Below are 22495 nucleotides of genomic sequence, written 5' to 3' on the forward strand. Positions count from 1 at the left end.
AAATGTTTTGGCCCATTCCTACAGGTAACAGTTTCTTTCTTGTGTCTGTTGCTATAACTTCCAAGTAACATGTGGTGTGCTGAGTAAGAGGATGTCGGCAATCGTGACAAAACATTATTTGAATAACTTCTACTTCAAACAGAATTTCTGCCTGAGTCATGTCAGATAGATTTTCACTGGCAATTGTGGCTGTTTTAACAGTGAAGACAACTCTCATGATCCAATATTACTCCATGACATCATCAGACTTTGCCTTTTCTTATTGTGCTGATGTGAAAAAGAACAGAAACAAAGGATGAAATGGGTCATGCTTCATATAGCTGATACTGAAAATCAAGGAATGTCTGACTACAAACAGTAGGTTTCCTTAGCAACCTGCTGGCCAGCACTTGCAAAAGAACACATAACATTAAAATAAAGAGAACACTGGATGTGGGCGTTGTACACATATTTAATGAATTTTGGCTCAGCATGAAAGCAGGATTGGATAGGATGGACAGAGAGAGAAGAGTAGAACAGAAAAGAAGAGATGCATGGCTGGATTCAACTTATACCAGCTCCTTAACAAGGAACCAAAACCTGCCCGCTGGCCTTAATAGGAACAGAGAGAGGGAGGGAGAAAAGGCTCCTTGCTATCTCTTCTTCCTGCTACTGCTACTGTTCAAGTGATAAAAGCCGAGATCAATCCTTAACCCTCTGCATCACTCTGTGTGCTCTTAAGCTGACCCCTTGTGCCTCCTCTGTGCTCTTCCGGACAAACAACTGAGGTTCATCACTCACAATATCACATACACATACACAGATATGAGCACTTACTTCCTGTCCAGAGAGGTAGTAGGCGGCCAGCAGTCCTCCAATGAAACGAATGTTGACCTCAAACACGGACACCTCTGCATTCTGGAAAACAAGAGAGCACAGAAAAAACCCACATCAGACAGGATCACCCCATTTACATCTACATTATTTATGCTTTTAAATGGACATTCTGTTGGTTTGGTGCCATTCTCTTTCTTGGGCAGTTTTAATCTCAACTGAGTATTTCCTCATGGGCTCCTCTGGGGTTTCTGTACTAAATGTATTGCAAATTTTAAGCAAATTTTAAGCAGATTTTAAGCAAATTGTGAGCAATTTGGAATCTTATAAAATAAGCATTTCAGGGAGAAGATCAGAGGGGTTATTTCCCTCAGTGGTATGTATTTAAAGCTTCTGACCCTGGTACTGCCCAGTGGTGGTATAAAACAAGTCACTATGGCAGACTGCAACACATGGCTTTTTAACCAGACTTTATTCCTGATACACACAGGTAGCATGACCTCCATCACTGCGCAGCTGAAAATGCCAAGCAGAAGATTGTGATTGTGAATGCTCTGACTCTCCTATTTGAAGGGGATTTATAAATCGAATCCTGGATCAGACAGCAACAATTGAAAGCAAAAACTGAAACTGAAATAATCCTTGTGTCACTGCTGGTGATCAACAATTCTGTAACCTGCTTACAGATATCACAGTATCACAAAATGTGCGATACTGGAGAGCCTTAAAAGTTGCCTTCAGAAAATTGGTTTAACTAAAGCCAGACATTTAGTTCACTACAAGTGGAAAAACACAGCACACAAAGTTCATGCATATTTCTTCCACCAATAAAGCCTTCAGGTGTTACCCTGGCTATTCATTTGTAGCTAAAATTGTGGTGCTAAATCTCAACTGTTCTTTCCACTCTAATGTACCCCAAAGAATAATCACCCTCCAGCTACTCTTGCCACTGTCTCAGGGACCACAGCCGTCTCAGTGGCCTTGGGTGAGCATGTGTACCTTAAGCATGTTAAGACAACTCAGTGCAAAAACACTTAAGACTACCACCATGAAGTAATTCATGTCAAATTAGTATAATTCTCTGTGACTGACATGTTCCTGGGTGCCATGGCAACCTTGATGCAGTAAGACTATTCATCTTGCAGCCCGGTACATTCAAATGCTGAGAGCTACTTGCAAATTACATTGTGACCTTGCACTGATATTTTCACAGAAGAAATGAAAACATACAAGATATTAGGACTTTACCTGCGCATCTCTCTAAAGGGCGGTCTGAATGACCTCAATTTACAGTAAATGTGCTCCAAAAGGGATGGAGAGAGAGAGACAACTAGAGGAGGTGAACAGAAACATGGTCTGAATTTTAAAACTCAGGCTCTTACGTGTAGAATAGTCTAGTAGGTTGAAAAACACGATCATGACTGCGTCTCACACACTGATCACTGCACTCTTCTGTTACTGGAGGTAACTGGGGTCTTGGGAGCAGCTGTCGACAGACAACATTCATAATCTGTTTCGATGCTCAACCGTAACACCCTCCAGTTTCGGGTCAGCAGTGGCGGCCAAATCACTGTCCATTTGCCCTCGATTTCCAGCTATTCTCCACTAACCTACTCCTAATTTATCCCATGGATTCTCTCTGTTTCTTGCACTTTGTCAGTTTCTAGAGCTGTCATGAATTCATATTGCTGCTGGGAAGCCTTTGCAATGGACCTATATGGGGAACTGCCAGTCTTCTTGGCTTCCCTCCTCCCACAGGACAATAGAGTCATTTCCACCACAATGTTTTCTTATCTACTGGGGACCACAGCATTATGTCTGCGGTATGGATCATGAATGAAAATTGGAGCTTCCTTACAACATTGATCTTTTATCTTATAATCTTTGAGCCATTTGTAGTAGAATTATGGATATTGGCCTCTTGGATGTAATCGGTCTGACTCTCTCTTGAAACAAAGGGGACCACTCTACTTGCAAAATGGTCACTTTTTCTGCCGTTGATTCTGGCGTCAGCAAAAGAAAAGGAGAGTGTAGAGTCACCTACAATCGACCTTGAGTTAAAATGGTTTTGCACGCTATCAGAATGTGTGACAATGTCCCAGTGTCACTTGCAGCTGGGTCCTCTTGCAAATCCCATGTGTGCAGTCGTGCTGGCAACAAGAGAGTAATGAATACTGACTGTAAATGGTATGAGGTGACAAATGGCTCTCATCTCCACAGCTCCAACTACATTATTTTTTTCTTTAGCATGTACCACTTAGTCCAAGAGCCCGTGCTTAACCCGCTCTTGCTTTTTTCCCCTCAAGGTTTACCCATGTTTTTATCATCTATCCTTTGTTTTGCATACTTCTTGCATTTGCTATATGGTCAATACAAATGAATACATATGCATTTAACCTGTATATATCTTAAGGAGTTCTCTCTTGAAGTTGAAGCTAATTAGCATATGTACCATTAAACAATTGTGTAATTGTCTCAATAATGGACCCTGTACAAAAATTTCACACTACATTATAGAGGGAAAATTATAACATAATTATCAATAATCATTGAACAGCTATGTTAAACTCATTACAGAAAGATATTTAGGACCAGACTTTTGAAATGATGCATGTAGCAGCACAACCAGCACTTTTTAACCACCACTCATCATTTCAAAATTGGTCTGAAGGCCTTTACACACTAGGGGCGTTATTTTCGGACGACAATATATTTTTTGAACTTTGCTTGAATACTTACAGAACGCGAATATTACGTAACTAGAAAGCAACTACATTATTTTCGGACGAACCTCTATTGAACAAGCCATCATGTCACAGACAATTCCTTTTCTCATCTAATGATGTTAACAACTTGGTTGTTGTTGGGGGTCTTTTTGAAACGCACAATTAATCAGGAAGCAACAGGGGCTGCTAGTCATGGGGTAGCCGCAGCACTGAGTGGATGTTGTGTTGAACAGAGTGATGAAGGGATGGGAAGCTTTTATAAAGCTCAAGGCTAGCTTTGTTTGGCAGCATCCATCTATCTTACTCCCCATCTATCAGTCAGCCTCACTTGTTAGCCATTTACAACTGTAGTGTAAGAGCCCAGACCCCAATGAGCAGAAGGGCTATAACACAGCCCTGATTTGAGAATGCCTGCAGTGAACACAGATAGGACAGCGAGGAATCACGTAGGTTGTTCAATGACGCACGAGAGTGGCACAAGACTAGAAGTTTTGATTTAAATGAATTGTTTTTGTTCTGAAACTATAAAATAGGACAGCAGAGTCATTTCCTTCTCTGATCTTCTAGCATTAGATAGCTCTTAAAGACATATTGTACTCGCTCTCCCCTGTGAATTACATCTACTTTCCAACCTTTTATACTTTCTCTATTAATATCCCCCACGCACCAGTATAAACAGAAATCTGTCAACCCCTCTTACAAGCCATTTCACTTTGTGCAGTTTCCTGTCACAGATAATCACTGTTGTTTATTTTAATTGGATCCTGTCACTTTTGTAAAAGTGCCTCTTCTTGGGGTCCACACTCTGGGACCACAAGAATATTTTGGTTAACATATATTTGTGGCTCTGTCTTGCTCTCCTTACTACTAGTTACTCATTTTGCTGATCTCTCAATTGAAGCTTATCCTCTTAAGAGTTGGAGCATGCATTTAGTATACGAGGAATTAGTCAGATGCCAAAAATGTAACCAGCTGAAATTTTGCAAATCAATAAATCATTTTGGGTCATTTTTAAAGAATACATGCAGAATGTCGGAATGTTGTTCTACCTTTTCTCAATTGTTTATATTTGCTTTGATAGTTGTATATGAAGGTAAACTGAAAATCGTTGCATTTTAGACAGAACATACAGAACAAGCCGCACATAGTGAGTGTACCATGAACACATGGTACATTTCTTTTACCTTAAATAAGTGAAAGGCGCCACATGCATATAACATGATTTCTTTTTCATTTACAGTATGTAGTGTGTATCTGTGAGCGCAAGTATGTAGCCCAACACATGGTTTGGCACATACCTTTCACTAGAGCATTAAGAAATGTGATGACAGTCTTTGAAGTTTGAAGGCAAACAATAGAAATACATGTCATCCAGGCGACTCAGCTAAAATATTAAATTCTGACAAGAGAGGAAGCCAGAGCTGGGGAAGTCACTGTCAAATGTCTCTCACCTTCAGCAAAAGGCTAAGGGGGACGGGGAAAAGATGGGAGAGGGGGCGTCTAATAAGGACATGACAGCTTTCACCATGGAGGACCTTGAAAGCTCTGCATTGTCATGAAAAATAAGCAGCAGAATGTAACTTATGGGGCAATATTTTTGCCTCTCCAATAGACTGTGGTAGATATGTGCATCTCTTCATGTCTAAAAAAACAGTGTCACATTTAACACTTAAGTGCTGACGTTTTCACCATGTAAAATGCAATAAAAAGAATTGGAACCCTTGCTCCTCTATAATTAAATCTGGTTAATCAGACTGGGCTGAAACGTACTCTTTGACAGCTAGCATTAATTTATCTCTCCATCTCTGCCGTGTCGTCTCTGATCAAATCCTCAATTTAACCAGGGTTATTAATGCGTCAGTTAACGGAGTCCATTAATTTGGTGGATCTTTGAGCCTGCCGATGGATGCAGACCTCACGCCGACACATCCATCATCTGAGGGCAAGCTGCAGTGCGGGGGCCCCACCAGGACACTGGAGACTCCAACAATGACTCACTGCTTGGCTCAACCTGACATGGCAGCTATTTAATCATTCATTAGTGGCAGAGCTGGTCGTGGCAGGTGGGTGGCTGAATTGAGAAGGGGTGGAGGGACGGTGTGATACACACACTAAAAATGTGCATACATTTGTTAAAAGCATATGAGGGCTATAAATGTATGATTTAAAGAAAGGACTATTTGACACGCACATAATACTAGATGATGTGCACTTTTTTGCACTTTTGTGAGATCGAGTTAAGTGTAATCATGTGCACAAGCACACACACAGAGACACAAACTTAGAGGATCATATAGCTTTTCACTGTACTGCACTGTACGGAAGACCTGATCATCTTTCTTGTCCCACCAGTCTTTGTCGGAGAAATGTTGATGTGTTCACAGACTTTAGCAATTGAGGTGAGTAAAATATGATGATAGGCTGATGGCCAAAGCTATGATAACAGCTAAAAAGATAAAAATGGCTCATTCTAAGGTAACGAAAATACAACAATTCTTATTTTCAGGTGATTATACTCTGATGAAAACATACCTATGAGTATTAATCCAATAGATGATCCTAGATGTTACACACTGGACCTTTAAGACATAAATTGATAAAGCGAAAAAGGGCAAACACGTCCTTACAATAAAAGGTCAAACTGGCTCTAACAGAAATGACACACACACACACACACACACACACACACACACACACACACACACACAACACACACACAAAGCAGTTAAGCTGAGGAAATGCACAGGTGAGAGATTAAACTCGACTAAGAGTGATGTCTTTAATCTCTAAAATGGAAATTCAGACTGTGCCCTTACTCCTGCCTCAGAGCTCTGACTAGAGAGGCTAGGTATGGCTGCACCTTAGGTTGAACAAATCTTTGATTTTCACAAGGGCCAAGCTTAATAACACTTTTGCAGCCAATTATGCTGCCAGGCCACTGCAGGCTTGAAAAGTATTGCTCCCTATGAGCCGAGGAATTACCTGTTTTGTAAAAGCCTGAGCAGAAGCCAGAGTAATGCCATGGCCATATTGCTAAGATTCGGTATGAGCTAGCTTAACCTTTCAAAAATGTTACAGTAGCTGGAAGCTAATGCCTGAATCATTTGCCTAATGCATGCAGGTATAAGAGCATCAAACTAAGCCGTTAATGAAAACATGGCAACACACCTCCCTCCTCCTCTCGCTCGTTAACAGGAGCTTCAAGTCGCATCCTCTCTTGTCTTCGCCTCCCTGTCTTCTCTCCATTCCCCTCCTGTGTAACCAAAGGGCTTCTCCTCTGCTCTCCTGCCTCTGATTCTTATTACTCAATTCAAACACGTGCAATTTTTTTTCATTGTCTCATATTCCTGTCACTGTTATTGCATTTGTTAGACATATTCCTGCAGGTATTTTGGATAACACTGTGCACGTTTTCCCTTGAACACTTCTATTTAATGAATTCAAATGGTGCCACTGTCAGGTGAATGTGTTAATTTCCATAAATATCATCCCCTAATGCACTTTATCTGATTAAAATTTTACCCTCTATTGTGCTCTATCTCACCAATAAATATGACCTCAATGCCAAAATATATAATTGGTGTCAAAAACAAACATTATAAGCATCATAAAAGTAGACTTGCTGTTGAAATAGATTATATTACATTGTACATCTGTACCTAATAAAGTGGCTTAGTTTGCTTTGCCACTTGGAATTTTATATTGTGGCTCCAGATCTGCCATTATTTTGAAAACTTTCTCTAGAAATGATAGTTCTGGTGAGGGTTCTGAGGATGTGTGTAGGGACGAAGTGTAGCGAAAAGTCAGACCCTTGTACAGCTGACACCGTTCCACTTGTTTCTGGTGCCTCCAATGCCTCACTTGGTTGGGTGGCAAGCTAGCAGGTGAGTCCTCCTAGTCTGTAGTGACTGGGGCTGGGTATTGTTAAGAACCTCACGATACGATTCGATTTTGATTCTTTAGGTCACAATTCGATATCAATTCGATTCGATATTGATTTAAATGCTTCGATATCGATTCAGTAATAAGTAGAATTACAAAAATAATTCATTAGAGTAACTGTTGATAATTTTAAAATAATTGCCGACTTCAACGACTCCAAAACCGCTGTCTTTACCTCTGTGTACAGCTTCAGGACGGCGACATCCACCATGTGTTTGCGTGTCGGTATGGCGTATCGTGGTTCGAGTGTGTAGACCATCTTCTTAAAACCCACGTTTTCCACGACACTATACAGTCGTAGGTCCTTATATATGAAGACAGCCACAGACTCCGTTATCTTCTGTGCGCGGGCAGAGTTTGGCGGCAGTTTGCAAAGGAAGGGTCTGTCGAGTTGCGTCTGTTTTGAATCCACAGGTTTAGCCGCGGGTTGCTGCAGAACATCTGCATGGTGTCGGCTTAAGTGGTTGCGCAAATTTGTTGTGTTATTGCAGTATTTTAGTACAGCCTGGCACAGCTTACACACTACCTTTTGTGTATTTCCTGTGTTCCGGGTTTACACTGGAATATAAAATGAGTCTAAACGTCTGCTTTTAAAGTTGAAGGCGCTGGTTTAACACTGCTGCTACCTGCTTAGGTTGCCATGTTGTTGTTGTGTGGTTGAGTGCGGCCTCCGTCCACACAACACAAATCACACAAAGGTGTTGCTCACCGCACCCCCACTGGCCAGGGGCTTGAATTAATTCAGAGGATTTAATGAATCGATATTGAATTGGGAAAAAATATATTGCAATGCATTGATGAATCGATATTTTTACCCACCCCTAGTAGTGACCCCTCTCCCTTTCTTTCACCTATCCCTTTCCCAAATTGTCTTTTGGGCATCCACAGCTTATTTGTACACCCCTCAATCTTTCTTCACTGCTGATCTCCATCTCTTTCGTGGTCTATCCATCAAAACTCCTACCTCCTCAGTCCGACTTATCTTCACTAGGATTCCTCTTTCTTGCTTTGCCCCCCTCTCTCTTCATCCCTGATGCCTCTTCATCCTTCTCTACCCTCCATCTCTCCAGACCAAATTTCTCCCTCGTCCTCAATCTAAGCCTCCCCCCCCGTTCTCCATCACCAGTTCCTCTCAGTATCCCTCTTCCACTGCCACCACAGTGATTCGAGGTAATAGCCCTCAAGTGTCAGACGTGATCCCCTCGCCACCCAGCTGCCCGTGATTCCCAGTAGGGGACAACAAGCGGCAGACATGGCAGAAAGTTAAAAAAAAGAGGAGGGAGAGGAGAGAAGGCATGCACGAAAATGATTTGGGGGCAGATCTGAAAAACAGAAAAAGGAGGAACAGCTCCAAGGGGAAAGCAGAGAGAAGAGAAAAAAACAAGAGGAATGCAAATAAAGGATAATGAGATATGTAAGACAGAGGAGGTAGTAGAGCTAACAGTGGACATACATGAGAAGAAGCTGGTTAGGTGTGAGTAAGGTAACCACAATGTGGATTTTTTTCCCAGCAGATAACCAATAATTATCTGTTTGTCATGGCCGACATTTTTGTATTTTAAAAATAAATTCATGACCTGTACCATATGCAAACCTGAGGGTAAGATGGATGATTTCAGATTCCATAGCGCTGACCTAACCAACTTAAAGTGACATCACTATACAACAAAAACAGCTCTGAGACTTCAAATCTTCAGCACCAACATACTTTGGATTTCACAGGCCATGAGCCTATCAAACGTTTTGCATAATAATTACAACTAAATTATTGTCAGTAATTTATCAGCTATAATTGAATTATCAGAATAATGCATAATAATGTACATTTCCCATTATCAGACGATAATTTATCGGCCCCGATAATTATGGTGCATCCGTAGTGCTAGACATGGCAGATGAGGGATAGAGGGACAGATAATAATTGACTGCAATGAAAGAGGGGAAACTGAAGACAATAAACAGCTGACTACAAAGAGGTTGTAAAGAAAACGGAGAGAAAGGGTGACAAAGACAAAACAGGAAAGACAAAAAATGAACAATAAAAAGGTAAGGTAGGATGAAGACGGGTCGTAAGAATATGCAGGGATCACAGTTAAAAAAATAACACAAAGGAAAAGAGGGTGGACAGAAGTGACTGACAGGTGAAAGAAAGGAGAAGGAAGCTTGTAATGGGAGAGAACGAGAGAAGGAAAAGAGGAGGCTGTTAACAGAGGAGTGTGAGAGGAGAGAGAGCATGCTGTGTGGCATGTTCAAAACAATGTCAAGAAAACTGTATCAACTGAATTTAAATTGCATAAACCGTTAGTTTCTTTTGCATGATTATTTCTCTCCCATTGAATACTCAGTGCTGATTTTCCAGTCATCAGAGAAGGTACACTATAAAAGTGAGTGGCCAAATTAAGCATTTGGCTATTGACCTTGATGAGAAAATGTATTTTTTATGATTCCTGAGGTCGTTCTCCTGAGTGTGTTTTCTCACCAAGAGCAGGTAATCTAACTGTGCAAGCATTCTATCTTTAATTGAGGTTCAAGTAGCCACTCAAGTGAGATTTATTCAAACGTGAGTCTCTGCCCTCTTCCAAAGTCTAGTGAAGTTTGGCCAGAGTAGAGAGATACAGCATTTGGACCATCAGCAGAACCTCAAATTTAAAGAATTCCTGAGCACTACTCTTCCATACATGTTAATGTGTATAAAAGGAAAGTGGGTACACACCACACCGAAGTCCAGATTCTGTTCGACCCACTCCTGGCCGTCCTTGAACTCCTCGTGCAGACCCATGATGTAGAGCGTGTCTAAGGCATCCACAATGGTTGCCCCTAGTTGGGAATTTCCTGCAACAAGACACATTGTAAAACAAATAAGAATATTAGATTCATTTGTCCGGTCACGCACTAACCAATTTGTTTCATCTAAACCTCTGAACCTCTGGGAATTATGAGTGGAAAACTAATCACAAAACACAATGGGCCTAATTTGTCAAGGAGAAAGTAAGACATTTGATGCATTGAAAAATAAGAAATTACTCAGATGAATCTTAATATATGCAATTAAAACTTGGAATTAGATGCACGTCCATCAGAAACACACCAATGCACAGAAGCGACTCCATTTGAAAGACATGGAAGTTGTTCCCAGTACTTGTCGTGAGGACAACCACTGAGAGAATACATCGATATGTTAACTTGGAGTAAAGTCAATTCTTCCAAGCAATGAAACCAGCATGATGTGCTGTGACATGAGGGGACCAGATGGACACTGATCACATACTGTAGATCAGTCTGTTCAGGCCCTTCTCTAACAATCATCTTGTTCGTGTTCTTCTTACACACTCACTCTCCTCCTATTTCTTATTCTTCCACTCTTGTATACAATTCTTCCCCTTCGACTCTGGCTGTACAAAATATGGGAAAGACAGTGAGCAGTGTCAGTTTGTGGCGAAAACCAGAAAGAAATATTGGTACATGGTTATAGACAGAAAGTGGGTGAACAAGAGGGAGGACAGCTCCCCCTGAAAATTAGTTAATCAATATCTCCATCCACTCAGACACCAGAGGACAAAATATACAGAACATTGACTTCCCCATCACAAAAAAAGTTAAAAATATACACTGTATATACTATATTATTATCATATCAATAATATGCAACACAGGGCTGTTTATGTGTCTTTATGCAACTATATGAATGCGAAGCAGCATATAGCTTGTATGTTAGTCAACTCTTGGATCAACATTAAAATTCAGTTTTGAACACCCATTATATGATCTATGACCTCTTTCAACCTGCAACTGTGACTAGGAATTCTAACAATCTTGTGCCTCAGCCAATCTGCATTCCCTGAATTAGAGTAGTCTATAACGGACACAATTAGGTCAATTTCTTGCAACAGAGATAAGAAATCACATTAGAGTTATCACTACTGCAGCAGATAACGTTGTTACCATGATATATACAGTTATGCTAATGAGATTGATAATTAAAAAGAGATACTAGATCTTATTACTGCAGATGTTGTGACAATCAGCTCTGACTAGCAGCCGCTGTGAATGTTGTGTTGTACTACAGCACTCTGCTAACAGCGTGATAATGTTTATGATGGAGCAAAACTTTGTCTGACAAATGTACAAAGATCATAGAAAGATGTGCTGCCAGGCTCTTCCAAAGTCGACGCTTACATCTAAAGGTGACCATGCTTTTGCTGTCAAGGCTGAGGGGCTTTGGAACAACCTGCCTGAGGAGATAAGGCTCTCAGAATCAGAGACTTCTTTTACATCAATTCTTCAAAACCTTTTTTATAGACTTGCTTTTATGTGATGTTGTCTTTTTAGTATTATGGATTTTATTCTCTCTTATTTTTGTATTCATTTATATTTAATTACAATGTTTTCTAATTGCTATGTCTTGCTTTCGTTTGGCCTTAGTGTCCCTTCGGTTCCTTCTGACTATCCTATTTTTGCTTCGTCTGTCAAAGCACTTTCTAAACTCCTTTTTTTTTAAAAGGTGCTACATAAATAAAGTTGCATTAGTTGTATTAATATAATTATCATGCTAGTAAGGCATTAGCACAACATTTATTATGTAGACAATTGTGAGGTTGATTTCGCAATCATCATCATCATCATCACTTCCCTTCACATAAAACAAAACAACTACACTAAATCTCCTATTAACCTGTAAAACAATGCAGCAAGGTGTTCCAAGATCTCATCAGATCATCTTGATCTCCCTTCACTGCTGCTCGCTGTATTCGCTTCAGTTCAATGCACGTATACATTCACAACGTATTTCGGTGGTAAAAGTCAGTGGCACTGCCCTTTAAATCCTTCCTCATTTCATATCAGCTACAGCGTGTGCTGCTGGAATTCCCGAGCCTCCCACCATCCCTTCTTATCTACGACTCCATTCAAAAGGAGAGCGTCTGGCTTCATGCAGGAGCTGCAGTGTTATTATCATTATAGACGGGAACCTCTAAATCACTCTAAAAATACACTGCAGTCGGGCAGGCAGGGCTGATAGCAAGATGCCCTGGCCGCCTGCCGGATCTTGACAGATTGGCCCGACTGTTGGTGGAGCAGAGCCCCTCTGCTGCACCGCACAACCCCCATCCTCCTCCCTTCTGTCACTTTCATCACCCATAGGTACGCTTTAGGCAGTCACAGCAATGTGACACCACTGAGGCAAAGATAGAGGCCTGTCAAAGTTCTTGAGTCAGAGAATTTTCTTTTGATGTCAAGGTTTTGTGTAACAGCTCCTGGATGTTGTGTGTTCACAATGATGATACACTACAGTAAATAATCACAATCACGGCTATGAATCCATTAGAAATGTGACACTGTCATTGTGTAATTGAGCCATGTTTCCCATTCTAAAATAGGTGTAGACCTTATCCCTTCTATTAACTCTATTCATACATTCTTGCCAGCAGGCAGGTATCAGCGAGCTGCAACACACAAATCCAAAAGTCACAACACAACGGATGTGAGTGCCTATGGAAGTTGACAACAAAATGGGGCTGACTATCAATATTAATAATTTTTATTAGTAGTAGCAGACTTATTGCCTACTGGTGTGTGGAAGAGGAAAGTTCTCGCCTATTTTTTCTACATCATGTCAATTTTTAGGTATCTGTAAGAAAGCCAAATCAGGTGACAATACCAAACATTTGATATGTCAGTTGGGCTTTAAATAAAAAAAAACGTTGCTTTCAAACGATTAACTAGCATTAGTATGTCATGATAAGTAATCATGGAAACAACTCCTAACATATCCACTGAAACTTGGTTCTGATTTATTACATTTATCCAAATTTGTAACTTCAGCTGAAACTTCAAAGCAAAAGAGGATTTAAATTGGCAGTTTACTTATGTTTCTCTGACTTTTAAGCGGGGTATGTTTTCCCAACCTTGAGAAGTTCAGCTCACTTTCATGTTTGGATCTAACCTTGTGATCACACCTGAGCAGTCTCCCCCCTCCATCTCCTTTCTGCTCCATCACACCCTCCATCTTTTCATCGGCCCCTCCTTCTTCTTCTACCTAACCATCTGTTTGTTCCAATTCATCACCATCTCGCTGTGTTTTTCTAATCTTTCTGTGATCCCTCCGTTCAAACCCCGATGAACAAATACTCCTTTTGCCCTGCAGTGGGTGCCTTTCTGTCGCCAATTAAATTCCCTTTCGCTGAGCATTTTCCGCCTGCTAAATCTCCTTCTTTCCCCCTGTTAATCTGGCTCGACCCTGCCTTTACCTGTCGCCGGTCCTCATATCCGAGCTTTTATTGTTTCACTGTCATTCTTGTCAACACGACACTGTCCGTTGCAGTCGGTCTGCACCATCCTCCCTGCATCTGAGTGCTGTGCAGCCTTTCATACAACGCCAGCTGCATCAAATGAAGCTGAATTGGCACTTCCAAAAGGTGGATTTAGGGTTGCCAAGCACTGCTTATCTGAGACAAATTGGCCAGGATGAGGTTTATTTATTTGGGGAATTATCGCGGCAGCCTCGTGCAGACACACAGACCCTCTCAACTTAAACACTCTTACTCAATCTAACTCTCTTCCTCTCTAAACATAAGATACATGTACGCCCCTTTTCCTAATTCACATTTAATTCACAGAACACACCCTGCCTCAACTGAACTCTCTCACACTCCAACCTTCCTCTCTCCATCTATTAATCTCTCTCTCTCTCTCTCTCTCTCTCTCTCTCTCTCTCTCCCCCCCCCCTCTCTCTCTCTCTCTCTCTCTCTCTCTCTCTCTCTCTCTCTCTCTCTCTCAAACAATCTCTCTCACTGTGCCAGTTTCATTAGACGACAGGTTTCAGAGCTCTCTGGCATGAATTCACACGAGGCAGGAAAACGTGATGTCATTATTCAGTCTCCGTTCTCTCCGTCTTGTAAACTGTCAGCTCGGGGAGAGTGGGAGATGATGGAGAGCTCAGGTGTCTGTCGGACGGCGGGGTAGAGGGGTCAGAGAAGATGGCTGTGTATGTATGTTTAGTCTATGCACATCACATGATTTTGTTTTTGGGGAATGGTGTGTGGATGTACATGGGTAGTGTCTGTCTGTGTGTGTGTGTGTGTTTCTCTAGGGTCAGATTCAGAAGCTAGCAAGGAGGTGAATCTTCTACTTGACAAAAACACGGAGTTGGACTGAGCTCCAGAGTTGTTGCATTTTTTTAGGACTCCCTCTCTCGCTTTCACTTCACATCTTGCAAGCAGCCTCTCTGATTTTGCCTTCGCCCTCCTCCTTCATCCTATTCAGTCTCTAGTCTTTACTGTTGAGCTCATTCTAATGCCCTGTGCCTATCCACATTTGCTCCTCTTTCTTCTGCCTACATTGTCTCATTGTAACACAATTTTAATTGTAAAGACAAGCAGAATAAGTAAGAAAAGATGCACTTATTTGGAATTATGGTGAAATGGCCCTTTAAACTTTATAGCTGGGACTGGTAACAGTGATGTAAAACATACTGTATACTGGATGCAAGGTATTCTGCATCTCTCGTTCAGCTGTCATGCTTCTCCACCAACGGGTAAAGTTCATTGTTTAAACATGGCAGTTTCCGATGCTTCATGGACTTCGTGGAAAAAGTCGCTGAAAGCAGCGTTCCAAGAACTTCACTTAACTATGACAAAATTCAGCCGGTCCACAAAAGCCTATTTTATCTACATTACATAAATGTTTAGGTATCTGTAAGAAAGCCAAATCAGGTGACGATAACAAACATTTGATTTGTCACTTGGGCTTTAAATAAAAAAAAACTTAAAAGATTAACTAGCATTAGTACGTCATGATAAGTAATCATGGAAATATTTCCTAAAAAGTATATCTAAAAAGTGAAGATTACCATGTTGTTTTGTATTCAGTCCCAACCTTAGAGCTTTTGTTCCACCATGTCAGCCTTCGTCAGATCCTACAGTAGTTACACTCACTGTCACAGCCTGATACATAATCTGCTTAAAATTGTATTGCAGGCTTCGACCTCATCTCCTCCTCCTCTGTTGCTCCAGGTCCACCCTGGAATTTCAGCCTGTTTCGTAATGAGCCTAGTGGCGATAAACAAAGCCGCCCCAGGCCAATTCAGACCAGTCTGGCTGGCAGTGGACAACTGGTTACCAACTTATTTGGCACCAGACTGAAACATCTGCTGTGTTCTGTTTTCTGCCTCAGAGCGTTGCTGGTCAGATTGGGCTTTCCGCTCAACATGAGCTCTCTGCCTAAACCCCAGCCCGAATGCCTGTCTCCAGGCCTGGTGCCAAAGGGCCTCAGTCTGCACTGGTTTTACTGTAGAGTCATTTTATGGTATTCCCTTGTCTGTCCAAAGAAAAGGAAACCAGTAACTTCATTCAAACCTGTGACACATGTAGCTACACAAGTTACATGTGTCACAGGTTTGAATGAAGTTACTGGTTTCCATGTATGTAAAATGGAGAGCTGAAGCATCAATGGAATACCTTAAGTGAGTTGTGAATTTCAGTGCCACATTTTTTAGACCTACATTATACACAATATGTCCAACTAAATGCCAGCGCTACAGGCCAAGCTGGCATCAGACCGAATCACACAGCATGAATCCACAGGCTGTGTGGACTGTGGGTAAATCCCTATAATATTTATACAAGATTTCAACAGGGATAGTTGCTCACTGTACAGTCTACCTTGATACACAGCTAGAATAAACCTGGTGGCACTATTATCTTCATCACAACTGTTCAAATAGATTGTTCTAGTACTGTTTTTCTATTTTCCTAATTAATTGAGAGTAGTTTGGCCCATAAAATGTCAAAAAAGATGAAAAATGTTGATTACTGTTTCCCAAAACCCAAGGTGGCTTCCTCAAATGTCTTGTTTTGTCCACAACCCAAAGATAATCAGTTTATGGTCACAGATGACTAAAGAAACCAGAAAACTGTCACATTTGAGAATCTAAAATCCAATAATAAAAAGATGACTCAATTACAATTACGATTCTTGGATTATCAAAATAATTGCCGATTAATAATAGACAACTTATCGATAAATCGACTAATCGTTGCAGCTCTAATTTTTAAAATAAGAAAAATATCCCATAACAATACATTTGCAAACTGTATGTATTTATATATTAGGGCTGTGTAATGGCAAGAATCTGGTGATGCATCAAAAATACAGGGGTTACAACTCAAGACATTTTAATATATTGCGATACTTTAAGCAGGGTGATATATTATTTTTTATCTAAGTTTAGTATAAAGAACATGCCACCATATGCATAAAATCTAAGTAAGAAAAAGGTTTTTTATGCAACTAAAACAGTGGGATCTGTCTTTGTATTCATCACAGTCCCTGGAACACTCAACATCATACCCCTCAGTTTATGTTTGAACACTGCTACCAGCACTTCTGGGGTTTCAATACAAAAATCAATTCTCAAAAATAGTATTTTTGAGAATTGATTCACAAAACATTGCGATACTCTATTTTTCCATATTTTCAGGATTTTCAGTATTTTTTAGATTTTTTCTCCTTTGGTCCTCACACTGCCAACAACTGAATATCATTTATTGCTTCAAGGCAAAATTCTCCTTCAAGGATAATGGGGAAGTAAAATTCAGAAAATAATATATATGTTCTCATGCACTCCATCGCTTACCTCTTCATGAAATAGAAACCAAAAAAGCCACCTAAATTATCCATCTGCCTAACTGTGACAGAGAATGTGCAGGCTTTGAGCTGGTAACTGGGGAAGTAATTGCCTTCTTGTTTCCTTTTGTGCAGTGTGTTACTGCAATCTAGTCTTTGAAATGTCCAATTTGTGTTCCTTCACATCTACCGGGTCTCCTTAGATTAAAATATCTAGTTGTTAAAAGTGGGTCTATGTAGCTGACAGATTAATAGAAAGAGTAACTGATCAAAGCCATTTGGGGGAAGTGAAAGTTGGTCAAGGTGTAAAGTATGGATGACAGTGTGGAGTAGAGGATGTGGGGTTTAATGCACTCACCAGCTTAGCCAGAGAAGGTCAGCAAATCCTTCAAAATCAAACTCTATCTACACCAGGTCGTCTGACTGGCATATTCAGAACTCAGTTTGATTACATCATTGACCAGAGGCAAATACATATGAAAATGTTGAACAACAACCATAAAACAATGCAAGGGTAGATTGATTAGGTGTTCTTCATCTAGAACTGTCACTTCTTTCTAAAAGTCAAGTTCGAATTAATTTAAAATGACATGCAATTTGTTTGAGTGAAGCTGATTGAATACCAGCAGTCAGTTGAGGTTGTACTCTTGACATCGTCATAACTTCCCAACTTCCTCTTATCTAATGTTCTACATGCTGACCCTCACCTTTAATCTGCCTATTTTCTCTGTCTTCCTCTCTTCACAGTGTTGTGTTTCCTTTCTATCACTCTCAAGTTTCTGGCTTTCTGTGTTTGGGCCCAAATTCCTCTCTCTCTGTTCACTCTCGGGTATTTGGTGCTTTGCCACTTTCATTGTCGATGTTCCTTTTTTCCTTCTCCATCTGCCTCTCTCACAATCTGGTTTGTGTCACTATCTTCTCCCTTATTATATTTAATCACAGTGGCTATTGAACCACAATGCTATAGAATATTTACGACCAATGTTATTAATGTGTGTTTCCAAACTGTATGATGAGTATATCACATTGAATTAAACAACATTGGATATATACAGTTCTATCAAGATATACAGTATATCCATATTGTAAAAATATAATGTACTGTGATAACACTTTACATCTATATATGGAACACATTTGGAAACCATAACACGGCATTAAATAAATGTCACCCAGTCCCTTTCTTGAATTTACACAGTGGTGACATAAATATATGGCAGGTAGAAGGGCCAACCAGGTGATGAAGGGACCTCCTTTTTCACAGCTTTCCCCTGCCACCAGCTCCCTTGAGTCACTAACCTGGCTAGTTATATCAATATTAATAGAAACCCTAACAGAAAAGTAACTCATCCAATTATTCAGTGGCACTACTTTATAGCCTCCACAGTTTTTATCATCATCTGGTCACATATATAGTAAAAAAAACACTAAAGCCTGTGGGTATGGACTTACAAGGTAATGTTTTTCATGAAACTTCCCCCTTTTTCTACTCTGTTTGAAGGGCTTATGCACATTCCTGCTGGACTCAGCAGCAGGCAAATCCTCCTGTTTCCTGCTGTCCAATTTGGCACCGGCAGCCCTGCTGAAAGTTTAATCTGAAAGGAAAGAGGGGAGTAAGGGTGGGCCAAGTCGAAGAATTCTGAAGGGAAATTGTATGTCTTGTCGGGAGCAGAATTCAATTTTCTCCTCAGTGTCTTTTTGCACTTTAAATGTGCCAACAATGCCTACAAAGCTAGAAATAATGTACTCATACATTCAAATTGGAGATATACCAATTACTGCTGACTGATCAGATCTGAACTGGGCTTAGAGGATCCTGATAACATTAAATATACCATAAAAAGGACTAATAATCTAAGAAACACATTTGGGTACGTTTCAGATGATATGAGCCTAATTTGTCTAAGGGTGTGCCACATTTAAAGATTCTCTTCGTTAAAACTTCCATTATGAGAAACAATGCCTGATGAATCCTAGCTACAGAGTTTTGATCAATGTGGTGTACTAGATACTGACAAGAGAGTTGTCCCTGCAATGAATTAATAATTAGAATTTATTTTTACTAATATGAATTTACTGCTCTATACAACTTGAGCATATCATAAAACTAGGGCTAACCATCTGTAACCTGCAGTACAGAAACAATGTTGCATCTTTTACATGGACCATTAACCAGTGAGGATATTAACTTTTTACATGGGCCCTGTAGTCTTTTTATCCTTTAGTCACTGTAACGTCATTACCCTGCACTATACCATATTATGTATGTAGCTTTAAAATGCATATTAAATACTTATTAAAGACATTTTTGCAAGGTTGTCATTGTTGGATCACCTGGCAGAAAGTAAACTGGAGATATAGTAGTTTCCAACCAGAACTTAAAACCTTTTATGTTAACGTGATAACTTATATTGCTATTAGGGCTGCATGATATAATAAATACATCATATTACAATTATTGTGACGGACTGCCATTGCGATATGATTCACGAATAGTGTGGGAATGATCATTTTTCTATAACAAATTTAATTTTTACAACAAAAACATTAAATCAGGATTCATGAGGCAGAATCAAACAAAATGGAAGCAATACGCTGCTGTAATTAGCACTGACCGTTACGAAAAATCCATCGAGAAAACAAGACAGATTTTTGGCATTTTTTGTCAGTGGATCAGTTTGAAATATTGCAGAGAGTAATGGACCAAGAAGGAGCAGCCACAGTAAGCTGGTAGATAAAGAGCTGCAGGCAACATGCTGCTCACCTCCAACTTCTCAACGAGGTAACCAACTTCTTCACTATGCCCTGCCGTTCAGACTCATGCCGTGTAGCAGCGTAAAATCAGATCACTTAGAGAATGATGGAAATAGGCCAACCATTGCCTGGCTTTTTTGCTGCCCCCCCTGAATCCTGGTACCTGTAGTATTGACCCGCACTTACTGTTAGGCCCACTACCAGTAGCCACAGCTGTCACCAAATCAAGCAGGACGGAATTCCCAAAGATTAAAACAATAATTACCTAGCTAGATACAAGTCACGTCAAGTCTTATATATATGGCCCATGATCACAAATCAATCACAAAATCACATCTGACGTATGCCAATTGCCTTAAAGGGCTTCACAATCTCTACATGTTATGACATCATCCTTAGACCCTATATTTGGAGAAAAAGAAAGAAAATTCCTTTAACAGGAATAAAGAGAGAAACTTCAGGAAGATCAACAAAGGGGGGATCCCTCTTCCAGTACAGACAGTCATGCAATAAATGCTGTTGTCACAAATGAGTTGCCTGCTTTTGTCTACCACTGTCTGAAATCAAGGAACCATTTTTGCAAAGAACACCACAAATACTGACTAGCAAAAGCAGCACCATTATCACTGTAAACTCCATGTGTGCACTGCAAGATTTGAAAGCTCAGCAACGCTAACTAAGATGGACGGGGTTCCACAAAGGGTAAATTTAATACCAGCTCTTGTTAACAGCCTTACCAAGGTGAGCTACTGTACTTCTTCTTCTTCTCGTCTTCTCCATCCCCAAACCATGATCTCTGCTTCCCTCTCTTGCCCTTCTTCTCTCATATAGAAAGCAGCTTTGGCCCTCAGGCAGTCATTTTAAAGTGATCATCAGTGAAACCTCATCATTCCACTCCACCCCTCCGACTGCCACAGCTATGAAGACATCCAAGGATACACATCAGGCTGAGAAGGAAATAAAAAAAGAGGCCAAAGTGCTTGATGTGTGGTCCTTTCAACCATGTCATTGTTTTCAGTTTAGCAGCATGTCACTTTGTATCTCATCCAACGAGGGAAATAACCAGTGGAACATAATTTTGGCATTAGTTGTAAAAACGTACATTGGTATAATGGGTGATTTTAATCAGGGGGCTGACGAGGGAGCTATGGCTATGAGCTTATGAATATTAAAGAGATTAGGAAATGTTCCTGGTGTGGAGTTAAGCTACATTAAGCCAACATCCCTGAAGGTTATTGGGAAAAGAATCACTTCAACCTAAATAGATCAGATGCTAGATTTTGGTAGATGGTAGACCAAAACCTACCATTTCTATTTGCAAACATCAAGGACATAAATGCACTCATAGTATACAAAACTACTGGAGCCACTCAGAGCAGACAGAAATACAAGCTGGCAAATTCTAGTTCAGTGGCATCCAAATAAACAAAAACTTCTACCAACAGCAAACTGCTTTCTGGTTAAGTCAGGTGAAATGGCCACAGTAGATCTGGTCAGTGAAAGGAATGTCACACAAATGTCTTAAATGTAGATCATACGACTGCGGTGTGTGACTTCTTTTATGTACTATTTTTCTCAACTCCATTTATGAGATTAGTCCTTACAGGATTGAAGCGTAATAAAAAATGTATACTTTAATGGAGCATTAAGATGCTTTGGATGAAAGCCTCCAGCTGACAGCATACTGTATTCATAAACTTAGAGATAATCACTGAAGAAGTACTTTAGGATTACTGTCTGCAGGTTATTCAATATCTTGGCTTGCAATCAATCTATCCTGACAGTGCACACAGTGAGCACTTCATTTCACTATGGACTAATATACTTGAGCTGGAGACACTGGTGCATCTCAGCTTTTAAGAATTTCACTGTGCTGCCGATTTGCAAATAAGCAGATCAACACCTCAGTGTCTCTGCAGACTCCATTTTTTTTCCTCACTTTTTCCTTCTTGCTTTTTTTCACTACCTCCCTTCCTCCAACATAATAACTGAGAGGAATTGACTCTTCCCATCCAACTCCACCTTGCTCAGACTTTTGCACATTGTGTATTCCCTTTCATTTAGAATAGTGACTAAATGCTTAGGCCTGATTACCACTTTAACAGCCTTTTTGCAGAGCTGAGGAAGGAGGGTTACGAACAGACCATGCAACCACTACACAACTGAGGCACAGAAATCAGTGGGGACATGACTGAACAGAAAAGGAAACCATGGGATTTCATGGTCTGTCCACCCTGCTGGGATGTTGTCCAGCTAAGCAGCAGAGAACATGCTAACAATACACATTCTGTACTAAATTAGTCAGAATGAAACACAATGTGGCTACCATCCAGTGGATACAAGACTCATTTTCACGAACCAGATCTGGTGATATATTGGGTACTTCAATTGTACTGATTTCTTGTATCCAGTACCTATCCCACACTGGAACTTACCATGCATTAGATGTACCAGTCTATCACACTGATCAGTTCACACAGTAAATATATGGTGGTACAAGACCATGTATTTACAAAAGTATTTTATATTTATATATAGTAGGTCTTAGTTTATGGCACTATATTTGGACCCTTTATTCTGCATTACTCTAACTCTATAGCTACACATGAATATGTCATTTATGTTTCATTGGTCTTCAC

The 22495-nt window shown here is 40.3% G+C and overlaps 1 protein-coding gene across 3 annotated transcripts in view; it reads right to left on the reverse strand.

Moving 5' to 3' along the window:
• The window catches only part of man1a2 (mannosidase, alpha, class 1A, member 2), a 117101-nt gene that overhangs the window by 47703 nt on the left and 46903 nt on the right, over nt 1–22495 (reverse strand). For all 3 annotated transcript variants that reach the window (XM_051403607.1, XM_051403609.1, XM_051403608.1), the window contains exons 5-6: nt 10195–10313; nt 817–897 (exon numbers count right to left, since the gene is read on the reverse strand). In XM_051403607.1, the coding sequence (XP_051259567.1) occupies nt 817–897; nt 10195–10313 (200 nt within the window). The remainder of the gene's footprint in view (nt 1–816; nt 898–10194; nt 10314–22495) is intronic.

Source organism: Dicentrarchus labrax, unplaced genomic scaffold, assembly GCF_905237075.1.
Source record: "Dicentrarchus labrax unplaced genomic scaffold, dlabrax2021, whole genome shotgun sequence".
NCBI classification, from domain to species: Eukaryota; Metazoa; Chordata; class Actinopteri; family Moronidae; genus Dicentrarchus; species Dicentrarchus labrax.